Source organism: Tenebrio molitor, chromosome 6, assembly GCF_963966145.1.
Source record: "Tenebrio molitor chromosome 6, icTenMoli1.1, whole genome shotgun sequence".
In the NCBI taxonomy this organism is placed as follows: Eukaryota; Metazoa; Arthropoda; class Insecta; order Coleoptera; family Tenebrionidae; genus Tenebrio; species Tenebrio molitor.
The window spans coordinates 18,378,460-18,401,532 of NC_091051.1; the positions used below are offsets into that span (position 1 = coordinate 18,378,460).

The 23,073-nt window shown below is 38.1% G+C and overlaps 2 protein-coding genes across 2 annotated transcripts in view; both read left to right on the forward strand.

Moving 5' to 3' along the window:
- Positions 1 to 1,675: 1,675 nt before the first annotated feature.
- On the forward strand, positions 1,676 to 13,763 carry Dhc62B (Dynein heavy chain at 62B). Its single transcript, XM_069050951.1, has 2 exons — positions 1,676 to 6,800; positions 6,853 to 13,763. The coding sequence occupies exons 1-2, from the start codon at positions 1,821 to 1,823 to the stop codon at positions 13,657 to 13,659; spliced, it is 11,787 nt and encodes a 3,928-aa protein (XP_068907052.1). The 5' UTR covers positions 1,676 to 1,820; the 3' UTR covers positions 13,660 to 13,763.
- Positions 13,764 to 16,491: 2,728 nt separating this feature from the next.
- Positions 16,492 to 23,073, forward strand: part of LOC138132810 (cubilin-like) — a 48,660-nt gene continuing 42,078 nt past the window's right edge. The window contains exon 1 of the mRNA XM_069050467.1: positions 16,492 to 16,614. Within this exon, the coding sequence (XP_068906568.1) occupies positions 16,544 to 16,614 (71 nt within the window). The 5' untranslated portion in view covers positions 16,492 to 16,543. The remainder of the gene's footprint in view (positions 16,615 to 23,073) is intronic.

Here is a 23,073-nt window from a genome sequence, read left to right on the forward strand (position 1 = left end):
TAAGGTTATTGAAATTTATGACAGATCTCACTAATGTACAGTCAACCATAAGTTTTAAGCGACCTTGAGTTTGACAATCCATATCCAAAACATTTCGAGTATAAGTGTGGTTGCACAAGGAATACCTTTAAGAATTGTTGGATATGTTGAACGGATTGTACCGGGGTTAACCAACAGACAATTTCAAATGCATTTCAGAGTCAGCCGTTCCAGTTTCGAAAATTTTGTTCCCATTATTGAAAACATAATTAAAAAACAAAATTAAAAAAATTAAAAACACCTTCGAACATATTTTTTTCACGCAGCCGCCGCTTCACTGCCGTCAGATATTTGACAGACGTCAAATCTGACGTATGGGTAATTTCTCCCGCACCGCTAGACATCGGTAACATGGGCACACTCCTTGTGTTACTCTAAACATTTGTGAACGATCTGGGGTAGCGTGATTATTCTCCCAATTTTAATTTGTGAACGGCGTTTGGGTGACCCATGGGTAACCTTTATACCTACCCAGAGTATTTATGAACGCGCTCGTGGTGTGGTGTAACCACGGAATTTGTAACACAGAAAAAGTCGAAGTCGGATTCTCGTCTGGATTTCTGGCTCACAGCTCATTAGTAACGCATGCGCACTTGCGCAGTATCAATGGATTCGCGTACTTTTTAATGTCGCCTGTAGAAAACACAGACAACAGGGTAACGGTAAAGCCAGCTAGTCGTAGAAATCAGAGGTGTGAGTGAGATAGAGCGAATGAAAATTACTAATTAATTAGAACAGTTTTGGGGAATCAAACCAACGTAGAACAATTTTGAGAAGTAGCAGACCAACGAGTTTAATGCTGTTCGCGTCAGAAACTTTGATATTTGGCCAGCTTAGTCATATGTGCATGAGTCATATCTCAATTCGCGGGCTGCGAGTCAAATTTCATTGAGTCAAATGTCCACCAACGTCTGTTATTAATAATAAATTCATTTATTTATTCACACTGTTTGTTGGGACCAAACACAACCACCCTCGATTATTTGTTAAATAAAATTTAAGTGAAGTGTGTTCTATCATTTTAATTCAATTTTAAAATCCTCCAAAAGATGCGGCCTCTCGTTTCTCATTATTTTTGTTTCGTATTTTTCCGCACAAATATCCTCCGAGGAAAAGCGGCAACCAACAATACACCAAATAAGGGAGGAAAGTTTCATCGAGGAGGAACCAAGGAAGTCAAAACGTGTCAGTATAGTATGGGAAGAATAAAATCCGAATGAGTTTTTTTTACTGTGTATATCTGAAGATATTTAGCGTCTCCACATTTCTTTCCCCAAGAAATGATTCCCGCAAGAACATGGCTTGCCATCAGTGGGCTACCAGAATCGGTTTTCCAAGGAGATTTTGCACCTGCTTCAGCACTAGTACATAACGTATGATTTGTGAGCAGACTTGAATTGTATAGTATGCTGGAATACATTATTGGAATGGTCGAAGATTTGGAGGGTAGCTCTTTGCAGCTGATCCGGTTTGTCCATTTGATGTAGTTTGCTCCAACCAGTTGCAAGTGCTGAAGTAGACGAATTACGTTCAAATTGCCGACTTTTCACGCTGAAAAAATTATAAAAATGTGTCAATTTTATTCTAACAGTTCCCGTTTTTTTGCAACCAACTGTACCAGCAGTATTTCATTGTTTGTTTAATCAATTTTTTTGAGATTGTGACAAACTGTCCTCAAATAACAATTATGTCATATTGACATTTTATTCATTATATTTATTTTACTCCGTTTTTGACTTGTTTTGTCAAAAAATATCCAAGTATTGAACAAGATTTTAGCAATGGATCGCCACTACAACGAAATCTTTCGCAAATGTCGCAAATTGCAAACTAATGCTCCGGACATTCCTCTGTTGGAAGAAATATTAACCACAACATTATCCGAAGATCTAATGGAACATTTCAATATTCCCGAGAAAAAGCGTAAATACCTGTTGGAGTACAAATGCAAAATGGCAAAGGAAACCAAGAAAAAAGAATTCAAAAAGAAACTCAAAGAACTCTATCCAGAAGTTCCACAAAAAAATACCTCACATTTCGACATTAGAAGATTTGCGGAAGCGGGTCCGAAGACAATGAAAATAATGTTTAGAGCAAAGGAAATAATGAGACGAGTCCAAATCGGTGGTCTTCAATACAAATACCCACAGCTAGTTGAGGCCATTTTGGAAGAGGCAAGAGATGAATTTATTGAAACTATTCATGGAGTTAGTGTCAACGTAAAGACGCGACCGTTAGACTACAGTGACGGACACATCCACCTTCAACCTTTTACATTTTTGGGAAAAACGAAGCGGTACGACGTCTATTTGAAAAACAGAGAAGAAATGCTAAGAAAATGGATATTACACCATCCCCTTATTCGTGCAGTTCTCAAGGAATGCGTTATGTTTCTTCCTGACAAACTGTTCGATCTGGGAATAAAGAGCAGCGAACCGGTGGATATTGTTGCTCTACACGAGGTTTTCATGGTTTACGTTAAAGAAGCAAAAATTTTATTCAAAGACTTGTACGTGAGACTCGTGACTTTGGTTCAAAAAGACCGAAGCAAAGGTATGAAACATATCAAAGCGTGTACCGGTTTGTTTTCCGTCCACATGAGTCAAACCATTATAGAAACCATGAATTACATAGTAAGAGTGACAGGTGATGAAAGTTTGATACCTTATCTTAAACTGACTTTAACGTTCGGTGAGGAAGGCCTCGTCTTGAAACCTACAATGGAGGAAGTCATTAAGCTTTACTCCATCTTTCTTCATGACCTTGTGTCGACTGGGCAAAATTTTCCAGTTTTGGAATCGATGAAAAAAGAAGAACTTGCAGAGAAGTTGATGTATCTCAATGTGACCGACGATTTCCTGGATTTGTGTATTGCAGTAATGTCAAATAATATTGCAAAGATGTACGAACCAATTCTGACTTATCTTGAATATGTGGATACAGAATTTGGAGATGTCTACGGCGATATTGGAGGCGGCACCGACGAAGAAAACGAAGACAAGGAAATGACTTTTACTAGAGGGTTCAATCAGATCGCTTACTACAAGAGTTACATAAAGAAAGCCATGACTAATTTAACAAACGAGTATTTTGCCATCGGGCAACTTATCCTCTCCGAGTACGTCGACAACCTAAAAGCCTCCTTGCAACTGATCATTGATGACATTTTTGCCAAAATTAGTCTAGAACATCGTCGGGAAGACGAAGATATTTGCCAGTGCTTCCAAGACATCAGAGAAAAAGCCCTCCAAGTTCCTGCCAACACAGAAGAACTGATTGCTCAAGGCAAATACATGATTTGGGTGAAAACAGTTCACTTGAAGGAACTCAGGGAGCGAATCCAACAAATGTTGTACAATCTCACAAAATTAATCGAGTACGGGACAATAACTCAAGACCATATGGATCTCAATTCTGACACGGTCAACTGGTTAATTCATATCGAACCAATCTTGGAGCAAAATTCCATCATGTACGAACAACTGAAATTTGAAGCTGAAGAAAAATTGCAAAGAACTAAAGAGGAAATCGCTGTTACTTTGAACGACTTGTTGCCATTTTTGGTAATTTTAAATGACATGGACGATGTGGACAATGTAAGGGAGTATGTCCACAAGATGGCACCTTTTCTACAAACAATGAGAGACATTCGAAAAAAGATTTTGTGGAGTAATCACGAAGAATCTAGTTTAGGATTTGCAATAACTACTTTTTACAAATACGAAGAAACTTCAAATCACTTGTTTCCTTTCTACCACCTGCTCAAACTCTGTCTGAATCTTCAAAGAAAGATCGGAGTGTGGATGGATGGTCAGTTCGAATTTCTCAACGCTGCAGAAACAGAAAATCTTTTGGAAGACTTTCAAAAAGAATTGTTAAAGATCCAGAAGACTTATCGAATTAAACTGAGACAAGCCCAGGCTGATAACGTTACGATGCGCTTTGAAGGTATTGTTGACGATCCTGAACTGTTGAACTGGCCAGCGCCTTTGAAACTTACTGCAAGAGCTATACAGAACATCAAGGACTTCAGACCAGCCCTCACGATGATGAAGATTATGTGTAATGATGCCTTACTGAAGCGACACTGGAAAGAGATGTCGGAAGTGGCAGGTTTTGACATGACTCCGAATGCTGGTACTTCGTTGCGAAAGCTCATGAATATGGGTCTAGACGCTGATATCGATAAGTATGAAGTTATCAGTGCAGGAGCCACCAAAGAACGAGAGCTCTTAAGAAATTTGAACAAAATGCAAGCCGAATGGATCGACATCCGTTTCAAGACAAGTACTTACAAGGACACGGGAATCAACATCTTGACGCAGCTCGATGACATCCAAGTGGTACTCGACGATCACATACTTAGAACGTTGACAATGAGAGGGTCAGTTTTTGTCAGACCTTATGAAGCAGAAGTGAGGGCGTTTTACGAAAAGTTAACCAGAATTAACAGTACCATAGACGAATGGGGAAAAGTGCAGAGTCAGTGGCTCTACTTGTTACCAATTTTTTCATCAAAGGATATCGTCAGTCAAATGCCTGAAGAAGGCCTCTTGTTTAAAGAAGTGAACGATACTTACAAGAGATACATGGATATGGTGATGAGGGATTCTCGAGTGACTGAAACCGCTGGTGTTGTCGGCGTACTAGAAGCTATGCTCCACTGTATTGAACTCCTTGAGAAAATCAACGACGGTGTTGTGTCGTACTTGGAGAAAAAACGTCTCTTCTTCCCTCGTTTCTTCTTTTTATCTAACGACGAAATGCTGGAGATCTTGTCCGAAACTAAGGACCCTCTACGTGTCCAGCCTCATCTGAAGAAGTGTTTCGAAGCCATCAACAGACTGAACTTCGACGAATTGTTGCAAATTCACGCCATGTACAGTCAAGAAGGGGAACAGATCGATTTCGTTGAAATGATTAAAACGAAGGAGTTTGGTGGAAGCGTGGAAAAATGGCTAATCCTTGTCGAAGACCAGATGATTAAATCTGTTCGCGAGCAAATAATAAAAAGTTTTAAAAATTATTTAGTGACGCCGAGGAACAAGTGGGTACAAAAATGGCCCGGACAGGTGGTTTTAGCAGTATCGCAAATGCACTGGACTATGCACGTCCATCAGGCTCTCAACAGAACTGAAGATATGACAATTGAGTCGTTCTTCGACCAGCTTAAACACCAGCTCAAAGATATAGTCGGCTTGATTAGAGATCCAACACTGACAAACTTGTCAAGAATCACTATTAAAGCTTTGATTGTGATTGACGTCCACGCCAAAGATGTGGTTCACGAACTGATGGTGAACAAAGTGAAAGACGACAAAGAGTTCAAATGGTTGTCCCAAATGAGGTACTATCTGGAAGAAAAAGAGAGTTATGTGCGCCTCATTAACGCTACTGTCAGATACGCTTATGAGTACCTCGGGAACACAGATCGTCTAGTAATCACTCCATTGACTGACAGATGCTACCGAACACTAATAGGAGCGTACCACCTCCATCTAAACGGTGCTCCTGAAGGTCCCGCAGGTACCGGAAAAACCGAAACCACCAAAGATTTAGCCAAAGCAATCGCAGTACAATGCGTGGTCTTCAACTGCTCCGACGGTCTGGATTACAAAGCGATGGGAAAATTCTTCAAAGGGTTGGCATCCTGTGGTGCTTGGGCCTGTTTCGACGAGTTCAACCGAATCGATATTGAAGTGCTGTCAGTGGTGGCACAACAAATACTCTCGATTATAATGGCGGTCCGTGCCAATCTGAGCAAATTTATTTTTGAAGGAACGGAAATCGTGCTGAATCCAGCCTGTTACGTGTGCATCACCATGAATCCCGGCTACGCTGGACGTACTGAATTACCAGACAATCTGAAGGTTTTGTTTCGTACTGTGGCGATGATGGTACCGGATTATGCAATGATCGGCGAAATTTCGCTGTACTCGTATGGCTTCATCGACGCGAGGAATTTGTCAGTGAAGATTGTCACCACTTATCGTCTTTGTTCGGAACAACTGTCGTCACAAAATCACTACGATTACGGGATGAGAGCCGTCAAATCCGTCTTGTCAGCTGCGGGGAACAACAAAAGAAACTTTCCGGACGAACAAGAAGATATTTTGCTTTTGAGGGCGATTCTTGACGTGAACCTGCCGAAATTTTTGAACCACGATCTGCCATTATTCGAAGGAATCATTTCAGATTTATTCCCGGGAGTTGTTTTGCCAGAAGCTGATTACAAAATGATGACGAACGCCATTTTGGTCTGTTGCGAGAAACGCAATTTACAACCCAAGAGTTCTTTCATTTTGAAGATTATTCAGACGTATGAGATGATGATTGTCAGGTGGGGTTTTATGATTGTTGGAGAACCGTTCGCTGGAAAAACATCTACACTGAAAGTCTTGGCTGATACGTTAAGTCTTATCAACGAACAAGGACGCGGAGAAGCTAAGGTGCAGTACACAATCTTGAACCCCAAAGCTATAACAATGGGACAACTCTACGGACAGTTTGACCCAATCTCTTACGAATGGTCTGACGGTGTTGTCGCCACTTGCTTTCGCAATTACGCCAACGATCCCAGCCCGGATAGAAAATGGATCATCTTTGATGGACCTGTCGACGCTGTCTGGATCGAAAATATGAACAGTGTTTTGGACGACAACAAGAAACTTTGCCTGATGAGTGGAGAAGTTATGACTTTGTCCAGTACCATGTCGCTGATATTTGAAGTAATGGACTTGGAACAAGCTTCACCTGCTACTGTTAGGTGGTTCCCCACAAAGAAACCAAACATATTTAACTCCATTTTTTCAGGTCTCGCGGTGCGGAATGATCTACATGGAAGCCATTACCTTAGGGTGGCAACCTTTTCTCCAGTCCTGGATCGTTAACTGCAACGAGGAATGGTGCCACGACGAGTACAAAACTCTAACACTTGATCTCTTCCACTGGATTGTACCTCCGTGTTTGTACTTCATTCGCAAGTCTTGCATTCAGTACTGCAACATTGGTCAAATAGATTTGGTAAAAAATATGATGCAACTGGTAGAAATGCTACTGAATGGTGCTTGTGCTGAAACTGTTAAAAAAGAAGAGGAGGCAAAAAATTTGATGATTTGGATGCAAGCGACTTTTCTTCAGGCTGGTTTGTGGGGTTTAGGTTGTGTTCTTGATTCTGAATCTAAAGTGAAATTCGACACTTTTTACAAACAACTGTGGAGAAATCAATTAGAAGAAAATCCATATCCTTCGTCGTTAGAAAAATTGGAAATAAGTATTCCGATTGAAGGATTGCTTTATGACTATGCCTACCACTACAAGATGAAAGGGACATGGAAATATTGGCCAGAAATTGTGAAAACCGAAAGAGTCGATGAATGCTCAAATATATTGCAGGCGCTTATCCCAACTGTTGATACTGCTAGATATATGAGTCTTGTGGATATGCATGTAAAGAATAACATACCGGTGTTGCTGGTAGGACCGACTGGAACTGGTAAAAGTTTTTACATCCAAGACCTGCTAATGAATCGGATGGACAAAGAGTTGTATTTACCTTCTTTCATCACATTCACCGTAAAAGTTACAGCGAACCAAACCCAGAATTTGATAATTTCCAAACTTAGTAAGCTGAGAAGGTCGCATTATGGAGCTCCTAAAGGGAAGACTTGCGTTCTCTTCATCGACGACATAAACATGCCCTACAAGGAAACGTACGGTGCTCAACCTCCTATAGAGCTCTTGCGTCAATATTTTGACCACAAAAACTGGTACGACTTGAAAACAACGGAACCGGTATTTTTGCACAACGTCATATTTCTAGCAGCTATGGGTCTAGTGGGTGGCAGTCGACAAGAAATCTATCCAAGATTTCTGAGACATTTTAGTATATTTTCCATTAACGAGTTTTCAGAAGAAACGATGGCAAAAATATACACCAACATTTTGCACCTCGGATGGAAAAATAACGGCTTTCCCAGCGACATCATCACGATGGCAATTCAAACAGTAGGAGCTAGTTTGGAGATGTACAAGTCAGCAATGGAAAATCTTCGACCTACTCCATCAAAGAGCCACTACGTTTTCAATTTGCGTGATTTTTCGCGTCTCATACAAGGCTGCGCCATGTTACGGAAAGAATGCGTCGAACACAAGACCATATTTGCCAAAATTTGGGTGCACGAAGTCTTTCGGATCTTCTACGACAGATTAATCGAAGAGGCTGACAAGATTTGGTTATTTTCAAAGATCAAGATCGTCGTACGCGACCATTTTAAAGAACATTTTGATCAAATCTTTTCTTATTTGCCCAAAGACGACGACGGTAACTTGACGCTAAATTCTATGAAGAAATTGATGTTTGGTACTTACTTCGATCAAGATTCGAATGATGACGAGAGACGATATGAGGAAACTGTTAACATTACGGCATTTGTCGAGGTTTGTCAAAATTGTCTAGACGAATATAATGCAACTCACAAGACAAAAATGGATGTGGTACTCTTTGACTACGCTCTGGAACATCTGTCCAAGATCTGTCGCGTGTTGTCGATGGCTTGTGGTAGCTCTTTGTTAGTCGGCATAAGCGGTTCAGGACGTCAATCGTTGACAAGACTAGCCAGTGAAATCTATGGTCAAGCCTTGTTCCAACCGGAGATTACCAACAATTACAGTTTGAATGAATGGAGAGATGATATTAAGAGGATTTTGAAAGAATCGGGAGGTAGAGGTCGACATTGTGTTTTTCTGATAACTGAAGGACAAATCAAAGAGGAAGCGTTCTTACAAGACATTGACTGCCTTCTGAATTCTGGGGAAGTCCCTAATATTTACCAAATAGATGAGAGACAAGAAATTTTGGACATGGTACGTCTAGCAGCTCAAGGAGGAAATAGAAATCTCGACATCAGTGCCCTCTCAATTTTCTATTTCTTTACCAAACGTTGTCGTGAAAAACTACACACGATTTTATGTTTTAGTCCTGTTGGTTCGACCTTCAGGAACCGGTTAAGATTGTATCCGTCTCTCATTAACTGCTGTACAATCGACTGGTTTGATGACTGGCCGGAAAATGCGTTAGAAGAGGTCGCTCACAGTTGGATGGCCGAAGTTAATTTAGCAGATGAAGTGAAAAAGCAAGCCGTGGTGGCTTGCAAGTATTTTCACGTGGGTGCTCGAAAAGTTTCCGACGAGTTTTACAAAACTGTCGCCAGAAAAACTTACATCACATCCGCTTCCTACCTAGAACTGATAAAGTCGTTTACAGTTCTTACAAATGAAAAACAGAAAGAGATTCTGACAACTCAGAAACGGTACATTGGTGGTTTGAAGAAACTGTTGTTTGCTGCTGAACAAATAGCTGAAATGCAGCGAAATCTTGCGAATTTACGACCGCAGTTGGAAGACATGAATCGGAAAGCTATCGATATGATGAAAGAAATCGAAACTGAAACGATAGAGGTGGAACGCGCGTCCGAACTTGTGAAAAAGGACGAGAAAGTAGCGAATGTTCAAGCGGCTATGGCTTCGGCTTTGAAAAAGGAGTGCGAAGCTGATCTAGCTGAAGCCATTCCGATTTTAGATGATGCCATTAAAGCGTTAGATACTCTCAAACCTGCTGATATCACTTTGGTGAAGTCCATGAAAAATCCACCTGCCGCCATCAAATTGGTAATGGCGGCGGTGTGCATCATGAAAGATGTCAAACCGGCAAGGATACGTGATCCTTCTACAGGTCGAATGAATTTGGATTTTTGGGGCCCAAGTATTAAGGTTTTGGGAGATATGAATTTTCTCCAAAGCCTGAAGGAATATGACAAGGATCACATCAAACCAGACATCATGGTCAAAATCCGCAAAGAATATATTCCTCATAAAGACTTTAAGCCGAATGTGGTGGCCAAAGCGTCTAGCGCCGCTGAAGGTTTATGCAAATGGATCATAGCAATTGATAAGTACGACGAAGTTAACAAAATCGTAGCCCCCAAGAAAGAAAAGTTAGAAAAAGCGGAACGTGAATTTGCTGAAACAATGGATATTTTGAGAGCAAAACGGGAACAAGTCGCGCAGTTGGAAGCAAAGTTGCAATTGTTAAACGAGCAACTTGCAGAGGCCGTTCAGAAGCAAGGAGAACTCCAAGATGACGTGGATTTGTGTAGAAATAAATTAATCAGGGCACAAAAGCTGATCGGGGGGTTAGGCGGCGAGAAAACCAGATGGACAGCAGTAGCAAATGCCTTGCAAGACCAACACGATTCTCTAGCTGGCGACATTCTCATATCGAGTGGAATCATGGCTTATCTGTCACCACTGACATCCTACTATCGTCAAAAGACAGTGGCAGATTGGCACAAATGCGTCAAGAGATTGGAAATTCCTTCTTCGGAGACATTCGATTTCTTGACGGTTTTAGGTTCGGACGTTAAAGTACAGAACTGGTACATAAGCGGACTACCGCGAGATAGTTTCTCAACGGAGAACGGAATAATCCAGGATAATTCCAGAAAGTGGTCGCTCTTTATTGACCCTCAGTACCAAGCGAGCAACTGGATCAAAAAGATGGAGAAAAAGAATTCGCTCTACGTTGTGAAGTTTTCTCACGCGGATTACATGAAGAAAATTGAAAACTGCGTACAAAATGGGTATCCAGTTTTGATTGAGAGTGTAGGCGAAGTTCTGGAAGCACCCATAGATCCTCTGCTTTACAAAAAAGTTTTCAAACAAGCCGGATTTGAGGTGATCAGTCTGGGGGAAAACGTGATACCGTATCACAAAAATTTTAGGTTATATTTAGCATCGCCTCTGCGGAATCCCCACTACCTACCGGAAGTTTTCAACAGAGTGACGGTAATCAACTTCGCTCTAACTCTAGAGGGTCTTCAAGATCAACTGTTGGGAATCGTGGTTGCTGTAGAAAAACCAGATTTGCAACGATTGAAGGAAGATTTGATTGTACAAAAAGCCGAAAATAAAGCTGCTCTAGACGGGGTTGAACTCAACATTCTGAAGACATTATCAGAGTGCAAAGGAGACATCCTCGAAGATGAGACAGCGATTCAGATTCTAGACGAATCGAAAATACTTTCCATTACGATTCGTGAGAAGCAAGGCAAGTCTATGGAAATTGAAAAGAGCATAGAGGAGTTCCGAATTTTGTACCAAGGTGTAGCCGAGCATTCGGCTGTTCTTTATTACTGCATTTGTGATTTGGGAAATGTCGATCCGATGTATCAGTACGCACTGGACTGGTTCATAAATCTGTATATTGGATCAATTCAAAGGGCTGAAAAGTGTAAAAGCATAGAGAAACGATGTTCAAATTTAATTTCAGCGTTTACTTTTGATCTCTACTCAAATATAACTCGATCGTTGTTTGAAAAAGATAAACTTCTATTCTCATTTTTGCTGTGTTCTAAAATTTTGATTTTTCAAAAGACTCTGGACGAGAAAGAGTTTATGTTTCTTCTAACTGGAGGCATCAACGTTGAAAATCCTCTACCGAATCCTTTGCCTTGGTTGCCAGTTCAATCATGGGATGAAGTGTGTCGGGTCAGCGAACTGTCTGCGTTTCCGCGTTTCAGAGATTCTTTCGTACAACACGGAAACGCTTGGAAGAAGATTTATGACAGTTATGAACCAGAAAAGGAAAAATTACCGCCTCCTTGGGAAGATAAACTGAACACTTTTAGGAAACTGCTTGTAATTCGCATTTTGAGACCTGACAAGCTGTTAGTAGGAGCGATCAACTACATTTCCAAGGAGATGGGAGTGAAATACATAACTCCTCCGCAGTTCAACATTTCAGTTTCCTACAACGAGTCTTATAATCTTTGTCCTTTGATTTTCATTTTATCTCCGGGCACAGACCCCATGTCGGCTTTGGTAAAATTTGCTGAAGAGAAAAAGTACACCGAGAAGTTTCAGTCAATTTCCCTAGGACAGGGGCAAGGACCACGTGCTGCTGCTCTGATCCAACAAGGACAAAATGAAGGATTGTGGGTGTGTCTTCAGAACTGCCATCTAGCAACGTCGTGGATGCCCAGTCTTGAGAAAATATTTGAAGACATGGATTATGTGAATACTAGTGATAATTTTAGATTGTGGTTGACTAGCTATCCTTCAGACAAATTTCCGGTGTCTATTCTACAAAAAGGAGTGAAAATCACAAACGAGCCTCCCACAGGTTTAAAAGACAATTTGTTAAAATCGTACGTCAACGATCCCGTAAAGAATAAAGACTTCTATAATGGATGCCCTGGAAATCAAGAAATGTTTGCAAAGTTGTTGTACGGTATCGCTTTTTTTCACGCTGTGGTTCAAGAGAGACGCACTTTTGGTGCTTTGGGATGGAACATCCCTTACGGTTTTAACGATTCCGATTTTGACATATCCGTGCAGCAGCTTCAAATGTTCATCAACGAGAGCGAAGACCCCTACGAAGCTTTGTCTTATTTAATTGGCGAATGCAATTACGGAGGCCGGGTAACAGACGATTGGGACCGTCGATTGATAACCACAATTTTAGAAGACTTCCTCAATCCGCGAATAGCCAATTCCAGCAATTATCTCTTCAGTGATGCCGCCGAATGCTACGGGCTTCCTGCTAAAATCGATTATCAAGATTTTGTCAATCATATTCAGAGTTTACCTCAGATACATCCTCCTCAGGTGTTCGGTCTCAACACCAACGCTGGAATCACCAGAGATTTGCAAGACTCCCACCATCTGCTCAACTCAGTCCTCAAGGCTTACGGTGAGGTTCAGTCAGGAGCAATTGGTGAAACCGATAAATATATAATGACACTTTGTTCTGATATTTTGTCAAAACTGCCTAAACCGTTCGATCAAGAAGAAGCTATTCGAAAGTATCCCGTTCAATATTCTGAATCAATGAACACAGTTCTGGTGCAAGAAATGGACCGTTTCAACAAACTACTGGGTGCGATCAGTAGTTCTTTGATAAACATGCAAAAAGCAATACAAGGTCTTGTATCGATGACTCCAGCTTTGGAAGCATTCGCAGCTTCTCTTCTCGTGGCTCGCATTCCATCAAGTTGGGCTGGTAGTTCGTACCCAAGTTTAAAGAATTTGCCCCATTACGTTGCAGATTTCTTGAACAGGATCGAGTTTTTATACAAATGGTTTCGTACAGGAAAACCGGACGATTTCTGGATTTCTGGATTTTTCTTCACTCAGGCTTTTTTGACAGGTGTTAAGCAGAACTATGCAAGAAAATATACGATTCCTATTGATCAGTTAACTTTCGATTTTGAGATCCTGAGGAGAGACAGGAGTGACAAAGCACCAACTGATGGTGCTTTTATTTACGGGTTGTTTACGGATGGAGCTAGATGGGACAGGACTAGGGGTGAAATTGCGGAATTGTTGCCAAAGATCTTGTACGATAATATGCCTCTGATTTGGTTAAAACCTATTACAAACGCGCAATACGACGAGAAAGGGAGATATAAATGTCCGGTTTATAAGACGTCGGCAAGACGGGGTGTGCTATCAACAACAGGACATTCTACTAATTATGTCGTTCCTATTTTATTAGAGACACGAGTTAAACCTTCTCACTGGATTAAACGCAGTGTGGCTCTGCTGTGTCAGTTAGATTAGAAGTTGTGCAAGATTTAGAGCTGAAATTGACTGATTTGATTTCTATTTTTATATTGTAGACTTTTATGGGGTGTATTTTCTTATATTAAAAAAAAAGATTTTTCTCAGACATTTTATTAAATGTTTTTGTGTTTACTGAAATCTTTAAGAAACTCCAAAAACACTACACATGTGATGGCTTGCCTCAAAAGATGTCACCATTGAAGTAATAAAGTATCAATTAATTAAAATATGTACAATTCTATGTATAAAAAAAAAGCGTACAAGTAAAGTCTATTCATTTTGTATTGAACTTTTCAAGGTCAAATACTTAATTTTATTTTTGGCTCTGTAATTATGTTTTGTAAATAGTGACATGCAGCTAACCAACATAATGCGATTTAGCAATGCTCAATCTAACGTGAACGGTGTTTGCCTGCATCACTATCACTATCACTATTTACAAAACATAATTATAGAGCCAAAAAATAAAATTATTTGGCTTTAGTGAGCACAATTTTGGCTAGATTGCCATATCGTAAACCTAGCTTTTAATTGTTGTTACTTAGAAACCTGTAACAAAACCTGTGACGATAGCTGGATTTGATCGATGTATTCTTCAGAGATTTTAATGTGTATAAATGTTTTGCCTTATTTATTAGGCAAGTATTACTAATTACTACAAACACAATTCAAACTTTTATTCACAAATTTATGGAAACGGCAACTCTCAACAATCTAACAACAATTTAAAAATTTATAAAAAACAGTGTTCACACATTTGTCATACATACAAAATGTCAGTAATACGTTGTCTTGGAAACGTTTAATTAATTTTATCCCCATTTACAGTAGCCTTCAATACGTGTAGGCTTTTTTTTTTTAATAGAAGTGTACACCTAAATGTCTTGTTTTTGTCTTTTGGCATTCAAAAATTGTCATTTGTGACATAATAACGGGTAGGCAACATATCAAAGCGATGATTTAATGTCAGTCATGATGACAGTAGAAGATGCTTTACAGAGATTTTGTTGAAGTGACAGAAAACTAGTGCCCGAAATTTAAATTCCGCAACTGTACATGTTAAAATTACTCATTTTTAGTTCACAGAGGTAGCTTGCAGCCTCTTTTTGTACAAGAGAGATTCAAAGAAAGAACTAGGATTTCTGCAAACTTTTTTGGCATTTGAAGAAACTTCGGGCCTCTGATTTAAAAAAAAAACATCTTTACTCCTAAAGTGATCTTTTTTCTTAGCGACATGTGATAAAAAATACATAAATATTTTGAAGCAGTCCAAACTTTAATACTTCTTTACAGCTTAAAGTGATAAACACCGCTTGATAAAACTATTAAAGGACTAATCAGAATAAGGGGCATGTTGTTTCAATTCTTGTAGTCTAGGTTGTAACTCAAGATAAGCTCCAAATATGCTAAGAACATTCTAAAACCTTAGAACTTAAAGAAATTTATTTTTCACTTTCGTATAATTGCATGATAACTCCTAGGATACGAAATACGTAAACATGTCCATAACAACCGGGGAATAATACAGGGCGTAATAAGAATAAGCGGGCGTAATGAATTCATAACGCCCTCATCAATTCATAATTGCAAAGATGCCATTTTTTTTTTTTTTTTTAGAACACGTATAGTGAAAAATAAAATCTTGTATGCACCACGGCGTCACCGAATGATTACGCCCATCGAACGATATCCATCTCTCGGGCTAAAGCCCTCGAGCTGGATTCATCGTTCTCCGGGCGTAATCATAAAAAAAAAAAAAATGGCATCTTTGCAATTATGAATTGATGAGGGCGTTATGAATTCATTACGCCCGCTTATTCTTATTACGCCCTGTATTATTCCCCGGTTGTTATGGACATGTTTACGTATTTCGTATCCTAGGAGTTATCATGCAATTATACGAAAGTGAATTATGCGCCCTTGGTGCATAAATAGCTATTATAACTCTGAAATACAAAGTTTTTCAAATGTCGGTAAACAATAAAAGTTATATTGTAGAATAAGTGCAGAAAAATGTCAATTTCTCATGAGCGAAAAATAAGCCTTTTCGCAAATGTAACACACTACACTTTTTCTACGATCATGTGAATGACTGATAAGTGATAAAGCTTCTTGTACAACAATACAGTGTTTTTCTTTTGGTGTGCAAAATGGCCAATTCAATTTTTCATAATTACCTACCTAATTAAATTATCTCATCGAATTACGCTCGAGGTTTTTTTCGTCCAGGATAAAATTTCATTTTTTAAACTCTAATTTGGTTTCATTTTGGTAAATTGACTCCACAAACCACCAGATAAAAAAACGCGTCCTTCCGACTCGTTTTTTATCGGGTGGTTTGTATCGTCAATTTACCAAGCAACCAAATTATCGTTAAAAAAATTCAATTTTATCCAGACAAAAAAGACCTCTCGTGTAATTACAATCGATAAAATCTCTAAAACCGTTCAATTGATGAGGCTAACTTTTTTGTTGTTTGAAATGGTAACATTTTACTTTGAAAGTAAGAAATTAATTATATTGGTATAAAGTCCATGCATTCAAAATTAATTCGAATGAGGTGATGAAAAATTTAACTAAAAATTTGTTTAAACCTATGTCAATTTAAACCAGAAATTTTAGACGGACATTTCTGTTTCTCTGTTTGAGTCATTTTATTTCCTCTTTTTTAAATGCATTCATTATTCTCATAAGTTCGAATTTGTACAGTTTTTTCCTGTCTTCTTTTGTTCCACAGTTATCAGTAATAGTTTGGTTGAGGAATCAAATATTAATTATCTAAATATGATCCGTGCTACGCCCCTCGTGTTAAAATGGTCACCGCAATGACAGAATCTCATTCAGTTATAAGTTCGTTCTCGTACAATGACGATTTTATAAAATGAGTATTCGTAGTGTATACTTTTACACCTTTTTTAATTTTGTGACGTCAATAGAATATTATGGACCCGTGTAAGTGTTGTTCACTTATTTTTTTAACGTTCGTCAAAAAAAGTGCAAGTTTTTCCATTAGTTTGCGTTCATAAAATATGTGATTTTTGAATCGGCCAAGAAACGTTAAAAAAAGTGCCATAGCGGTTCATTTTTGCACGCATTTTGCGTTAAAAAAGTGCCGTAGCGTGTCATTTTTTAACGCAATTATAATTTTAACGAGTTCGTATGTAAATTGGGATTTTTTGGCATGAGTGGGCCAATGTAAAACGCGAGTAAAACGAGCGTTTTAAAGATCCACGAGTTCACACAGGAGAAAATTTTCAAATTTTGAGTGTCGAAAAAATTGTTATCTAAACTTGCGGGCGCCAAAAAATTTTTGTATGCAACTCGTCACTAAAGTATCTTTTTTTTACTCGGCGGATTTGCGCACTCGCTTCGCTCGAGTGGCAAATTTTCCTTCTCGTAAAAAAAGTATTATTTTACTCACTTGTTGTATAAATAACTATTAATTACCTGTACATAGTCAATATTTTATTGTTTGTTATCTGATGATCCGTCGTCAAACTCAAAATGTATGTACTATTTTTAATTAAAAAAAAAAAAAAAAACCAAATAATTCGATTGGTAAAACATTTAATTGGTGACTCGGTGGTCGCATGGCTGTCGGAGAAAGTACTCCGAGGTCGCGGTCCCGATGCTAGTGGGTTCGAATCCCACCAAAGGGGGAGGATTTTTTCAAAGGAAGGAACCTCCGCCGGGCCATGGATGTGTGTGTATGTCTCCTCGGGGCTGACGGTAGGATGGTGGAAGGAAGAATCAACACTCTTTCGGCCACCACCGCGAGGTCAGCACGCGTTCGAGTCCCGTCGGGAAGGGCGCCCATGGGTGTATAAATGTTGTTGTATACGTCTGTGAGTGTGAGGTGGCATGGGCGTGGGTGGCCGGGGAAAGTGCCCCGCAGCCCCGTCGCATCACCTGAAGAAAGGATAGGATAGAACAAGGAAAAATGAATTGAAAACGGCCGACCGAAAAGTACCGTAAAAGCCGTATGGCAAAAAACGGAATTGGCAAATTAAAAAAAAAAAAAACATTTAATTGGTATATCTTCTGTTACAGATAACAATTTTTTATTAGAATCATCTTTGTAAAAAAAAATATTTTATAAATCTCACTGAAATCTATTAATTACAAACTGTCTTTGACAGACTGATTAAGAAAATATACCAATAGTTATTTATTTAACTCGTGGGCCTTTAAAACGCTCGTTTCACTCGCGTTTTAATCTGGCCCACCCATACCAAAAAAGCCCAATTTACACAAGAACGAGTTGAATACAACTTTTTTTTGTTCGACGACCACCTTAAAGGCTCCAAATCGCTTAAAATCTTTAAAATGAACTTGACGTTTCGTTTTGAGAAGTTGTCACATTTATCAAAATCCATTCACATAGGAAAAAATTCTCAAATTCTGACAGTGTCGAACAAAAAACATTTTAATTAAATTACATAAAAAAAAGAAATTGATTAAGATCAAATTTACTGCAATGGAAATAAATCGAAGTTAGTTTCTTCAGCGTTAATTAATATTATTATTATTATATATTATTATTATTATTTTTATAGTTGATTTATGAAACAACTAATAATGAAGGAAAGCACAGTTAGAGGCGTGTTATTGTTATCTAGTATTTAACTCTGCAATGTATTCGTTGTGTAAAATGATATTGCTGCTTATCAGAAACATAAACGGTATGAGATAAATAGTAAGGTTATTGTTTGATACTGACATGGAAACAAGGAGCTTACTACAATATTCAAACAATTTTTTACTTTTCAAATGTAACAACGTTTAATGTCTTCAAATCAGTAATATGGAAATATGTAACTGTTGATTCTGAATGTGGTACCAATACGAGTAGAATAACACAATTCACGTTATGAATTATTTTGCCTTCAAGTTTTGGAAGCCATCGGGTAACCAATCATTGGGTACAATTTTTTACACTATCTATACCTAAACTTTTCACTATGAATATTACTACTAGCTGGTCTAAGATCTCTAAAGCAGCTCCTGACCATTTCATTAAATAGTTGACAATACTAAAAGTTTAAAAAAAAATTTGAACAGTTTTCTTAGAGATATTTTATAATATTAAAAAACAAATATCTTCTAAACCTATACCTACATTAGTTTTTTGCAAGGAGTAGCATACTGTCGTACATATTTCTTCAGGCCTTGTAGTGACCTAAAAAGGATCAAGTTTTCCTTTAATAGATTTAATGTTTAATGACATCACAATCGTCATACGCCTGGAATAGTATATTACACTATAAGTGATGAAAGTGCCTGATTTTTCAACGAGCAGTACATGATATACTCACGAGCGTCAGCGAGTGAGGATAGTATTGCGACTTGAAAAATCGCATTTTGATCACGAATTGTGTATACTATTTTCTCCAACGTCGCTTATGAAAATGAGTTTCAATTTTAAATTTCTTTATAATTATTTTACTCCCCTCCTATTGTTTGAATCTTCCGGATCTGGTTTAAATTAATGCAAATAACAGTTTTAAATTTTTTATACAGGGTGGTCCCGATATAACCTGCCAAAAAAAATTCTGGGTCATTGGAAGGATCTAACAAGTCCAAAAAACCGCTTTTCATTAGGTCCAAAATAATGGGGATAAATTAACCCCTATCCACACACATTCAACGCTGCTGATCACAAAAATACGTACCTACTCAGGAATTAATTGTTGCTGTTTGTAAGGATGACAGTATCTAAGCAACATAGGTACCTGAATCGTTTATGACAAATTTCAAATCTGACAAACTAAATCAAATTAATGATATTTATTGAAAACGCTATACCTACACTGTGTGCGTTAATTCACCAGCTTATTTAGGTACAAAAGCTGATTTTGTAGACTGAGATGAATGAGTAATAAATAAAGTGGTGTTCCTCAATGTGTAAATAAATGTAGAGGTAATGTGTGCAAAATTATGAAAGAACTGTGTAATAAGAGTATCGTCTTAATTGTGGTTAACTAGCCAAAATAATGTATTGAATACATTTATTTACACTTTACATATTCGTACTTTCAACTCTAACTGAGAATATCTACTAACTAATGAAAGGTAAACTAGACTAGAAAAAATATTTTGTAATAAATGTTCTATGTGCCTTCCGTTGGCATTTAAGCACATTTGAGTATAAACAGAATTCAGCATTTCTGGGTTTTTACGAATCTGGTTCGCGGCATCTGTTACGCGTTTCTGGAGTTGGCCTTTATTTATTTCAAAATCGTATACCAAATCTTTCGTGTGGGCCCCAAAAATTAAAATCCAGAGGGGTTAAATGGAGGATCGGGGACGCCATCGTATTGGAATCTGTCAGAACCAGATGTAGCAGATGTAGCTCCACAAAAGTACAACGGGACGGAAGGATTCCTTCAGGAAAACGCTCGCCGTATGGTCGCCTTGCTGGTCTTGAATTACCACGTGTTTCGCCATAGAGTAAATGCAAATCGGCGTATTCTTGTTTTATGAATTTCATAACTTTTTGAAGGATTCGCAAATTTAAAATTAAACTTGACAAATGTCATAGGTGCTACAGGTACCGTTGCTAAAGAAATTGCAGCCAAGTAACCAGAATTACCTTTTTTAAAACCGATTAACTCATTAGCGTACAGCAAATTTTGACCAAATTTTCAGTTATTTTTATCTCGAAAACGAAAAGACTTGTATTAGAAACATTTTTTGTGTAAGAGTTCTACTCATCGTCACCTATTACTGGATTTCTTCTGGCAGGTTATATCGGGACCACCCTGCATTAATAAGTAGGTACTAGATTGTTAAATAAATTTTCCTCACTAGTGAGTTTACTTTCTCCATTTTCCTCACTAGCGATGCAAACGCCTATTTTCTTCACTAAACTGAGTGATGAAAGTATCATTTTTATTGGTGCATCTGCAGGTAGTTTGGTCCGTCAAGGGTGGGCACTACCCTACAGGTAGCTTACCTCGCTAGACAACATTCAAAGAAAAAGACTTCTGTATTAACCAGCGGACAGTTCGGTCCACTTTAATTGTTGTTGGAATATATTTTGTTAAAATTAAAACATTAAGTTTTAATCATCAGGTCCTTCGAACAATTTACACAAAATCACAAATACCAACACCTCATTACGGTCTTAGTCACGAACATATTGTTGGTCCTTCGAGCCGGATATCATTGAGTTAGTGATTAGTGATAAGCATCCGACAACAGCAGAAGTCCAAGTTGGTCCAAGACATACCAGTCAGGTCAGTGAGCATCCTTTATCATTCCCGTTCAGATCCATTCCGTGAGCGACACATTTAATTCAGCTTTAATTCATTTCAATCACATATTTCATTTCAAAATGCCTGAGTTAGCAGAATTAATACTCAAGAGAAATCAAATAATAGCTCAGCTTAACAGAATATCAAAATTTGTTGCATCATTCCCACCAGGTGATAATGTAAACAAAATTAAATCACGCATGTCAGCCCTAGATGATCTCTACAAGGAGTTCAGGGAGGTTCAATACCAAATTGAATTAATTGACAATACCGCGTCAGAGACAAACGATCACGAAACGTTTGAAGATTCATATTTCGATACAAAGAGCATGATGCAATCTGTCATAGATAGTCATGTCCAAGATACTTCACAGGAAGTCAATGTAAATTTACTACAGTTGAATTTACCACAGTTTAGTGGGTCTTATTCAGAATGGACCTCGTTTCATGACACATTCAACAGTTTATGTAGCGTCTCGTTTAGATCTTGGCGGCTTCGAGCAACTGTAGCTACCCTTATCAGATGTCAGCACCACCCTACAGTTTCTCGAAGTCGCCGATGCGCAAAACTATTTTTCAAAATGCGCCCTCAACGCTATAAATAGGACCTCAACCCAGGCCTCGGCCTCTCTTTGCCGTTTTGTTTTTGCCCAAGTCGATTTACTTACCACTAGTTTAAGTGTTGTTTCAGTGTAAGTTGTTAAATTTTAAAATTAATATAGCAGTGTGTTAGAAGCTATAGTTTTACTTGAAAACCCAAAATACAGTCCACAAAATCAAACCCCAGAAAGTAGCAACGGCATCACCAAATTGAGCCCCGCCAAGTACCACACAGTTTAATTCATGAAAACAAAGGTTTAAACGATATTAGACGCTTTCATTACTTAAAGGGAGTTCTTAAGGGTGACCGATACTGGCGAAGTGTTTCAGTTTTGCCACCTTTATAACGCAGCCACTAATACACAGTAGAGTATATAGATAAGTATGGAAACCAAACTGAATTTTTACCTGAAATAATAAGCTCTGAGGCCCTGACCGTTTCCACGCCCTTACCGAAAGGTTATGGGAGCTTTAATCTGGTTTATCAGACAAACAATAAATACATTTCTTATTTTGTCTAAAAATGTAAGACATAATTTTCTTCTGGAAAATTGTCGAATAATAAAATTATTAATATTATAATAGATTAAAATGGTCCAATAATATGAAGTCCCAAAATTCACGCCCATAAATAAATGTCTTTTTCGCATTAGACACCTTAGACGTCGTATGCGAAAAAGACATGTTTTTGCAACGAATTACATACAAGATTTTTTCTAATTCCGTAAAGTATTAGGCAAAAAACAAGACAAAAGAAATACAGATTTTAATTTTTTTAATTCACTAATTTATTACTCCTATCATTCTATCACTCTCTATCTACTCCAATTCATTTATTACAAAAGTGTTATTTATTGTTACAATTTAGTAGCGATTTTCTTGCCAAATGAGTGATTTTGATCTGCGGTATAGTTGCTATACAGGGTCTCTCAGATCTGGCGGACCAAAATAATACCGTGAAATCATCATCTTCGGGGAATAATTGGAAAAATATTTAAAAAAATACATCCTCATTGGATTTTAAAATAAGAACGTTTTTAATTGACCAATCACGTGTAGATATAAAATTACCTTAAAAAATTATATTAGTAACTATCAAAACAAATTTGATTGTTGCAAAGACATAAATTATTTCTGACAATTACAAAAGTCATTAAAAACGCTTAATGTTTACTTCTTCAGAATATTTTGATATGCTTGTCTTATATGGACAGTATGATGAGAGTGACACAGTTGCTGCTCAGGAGTCCGCAGTTTGTTTCCCCAATATGGAACATCCTAGCAGAAATACTACAACCTGAAACGTCCGTCATTGCACAAACAATGCAGATGCATATGCATCATTTGAAATGCATCCATAGTTACAAATAAAGCAGGAAAACTAATTTATAGGTAACTTTACATCTACAACAAGATTGGTCAGTTTAAATTGCTTCTTTCTTAATCACTATTTAAGATAGATTTTTTTGAACATTTTCCTATTATTCCCAGAAGATGATGAATTCACCGTATTATTTTGGTCCGCCAGTTCTGATAGACCCTGTATATCCAGTTT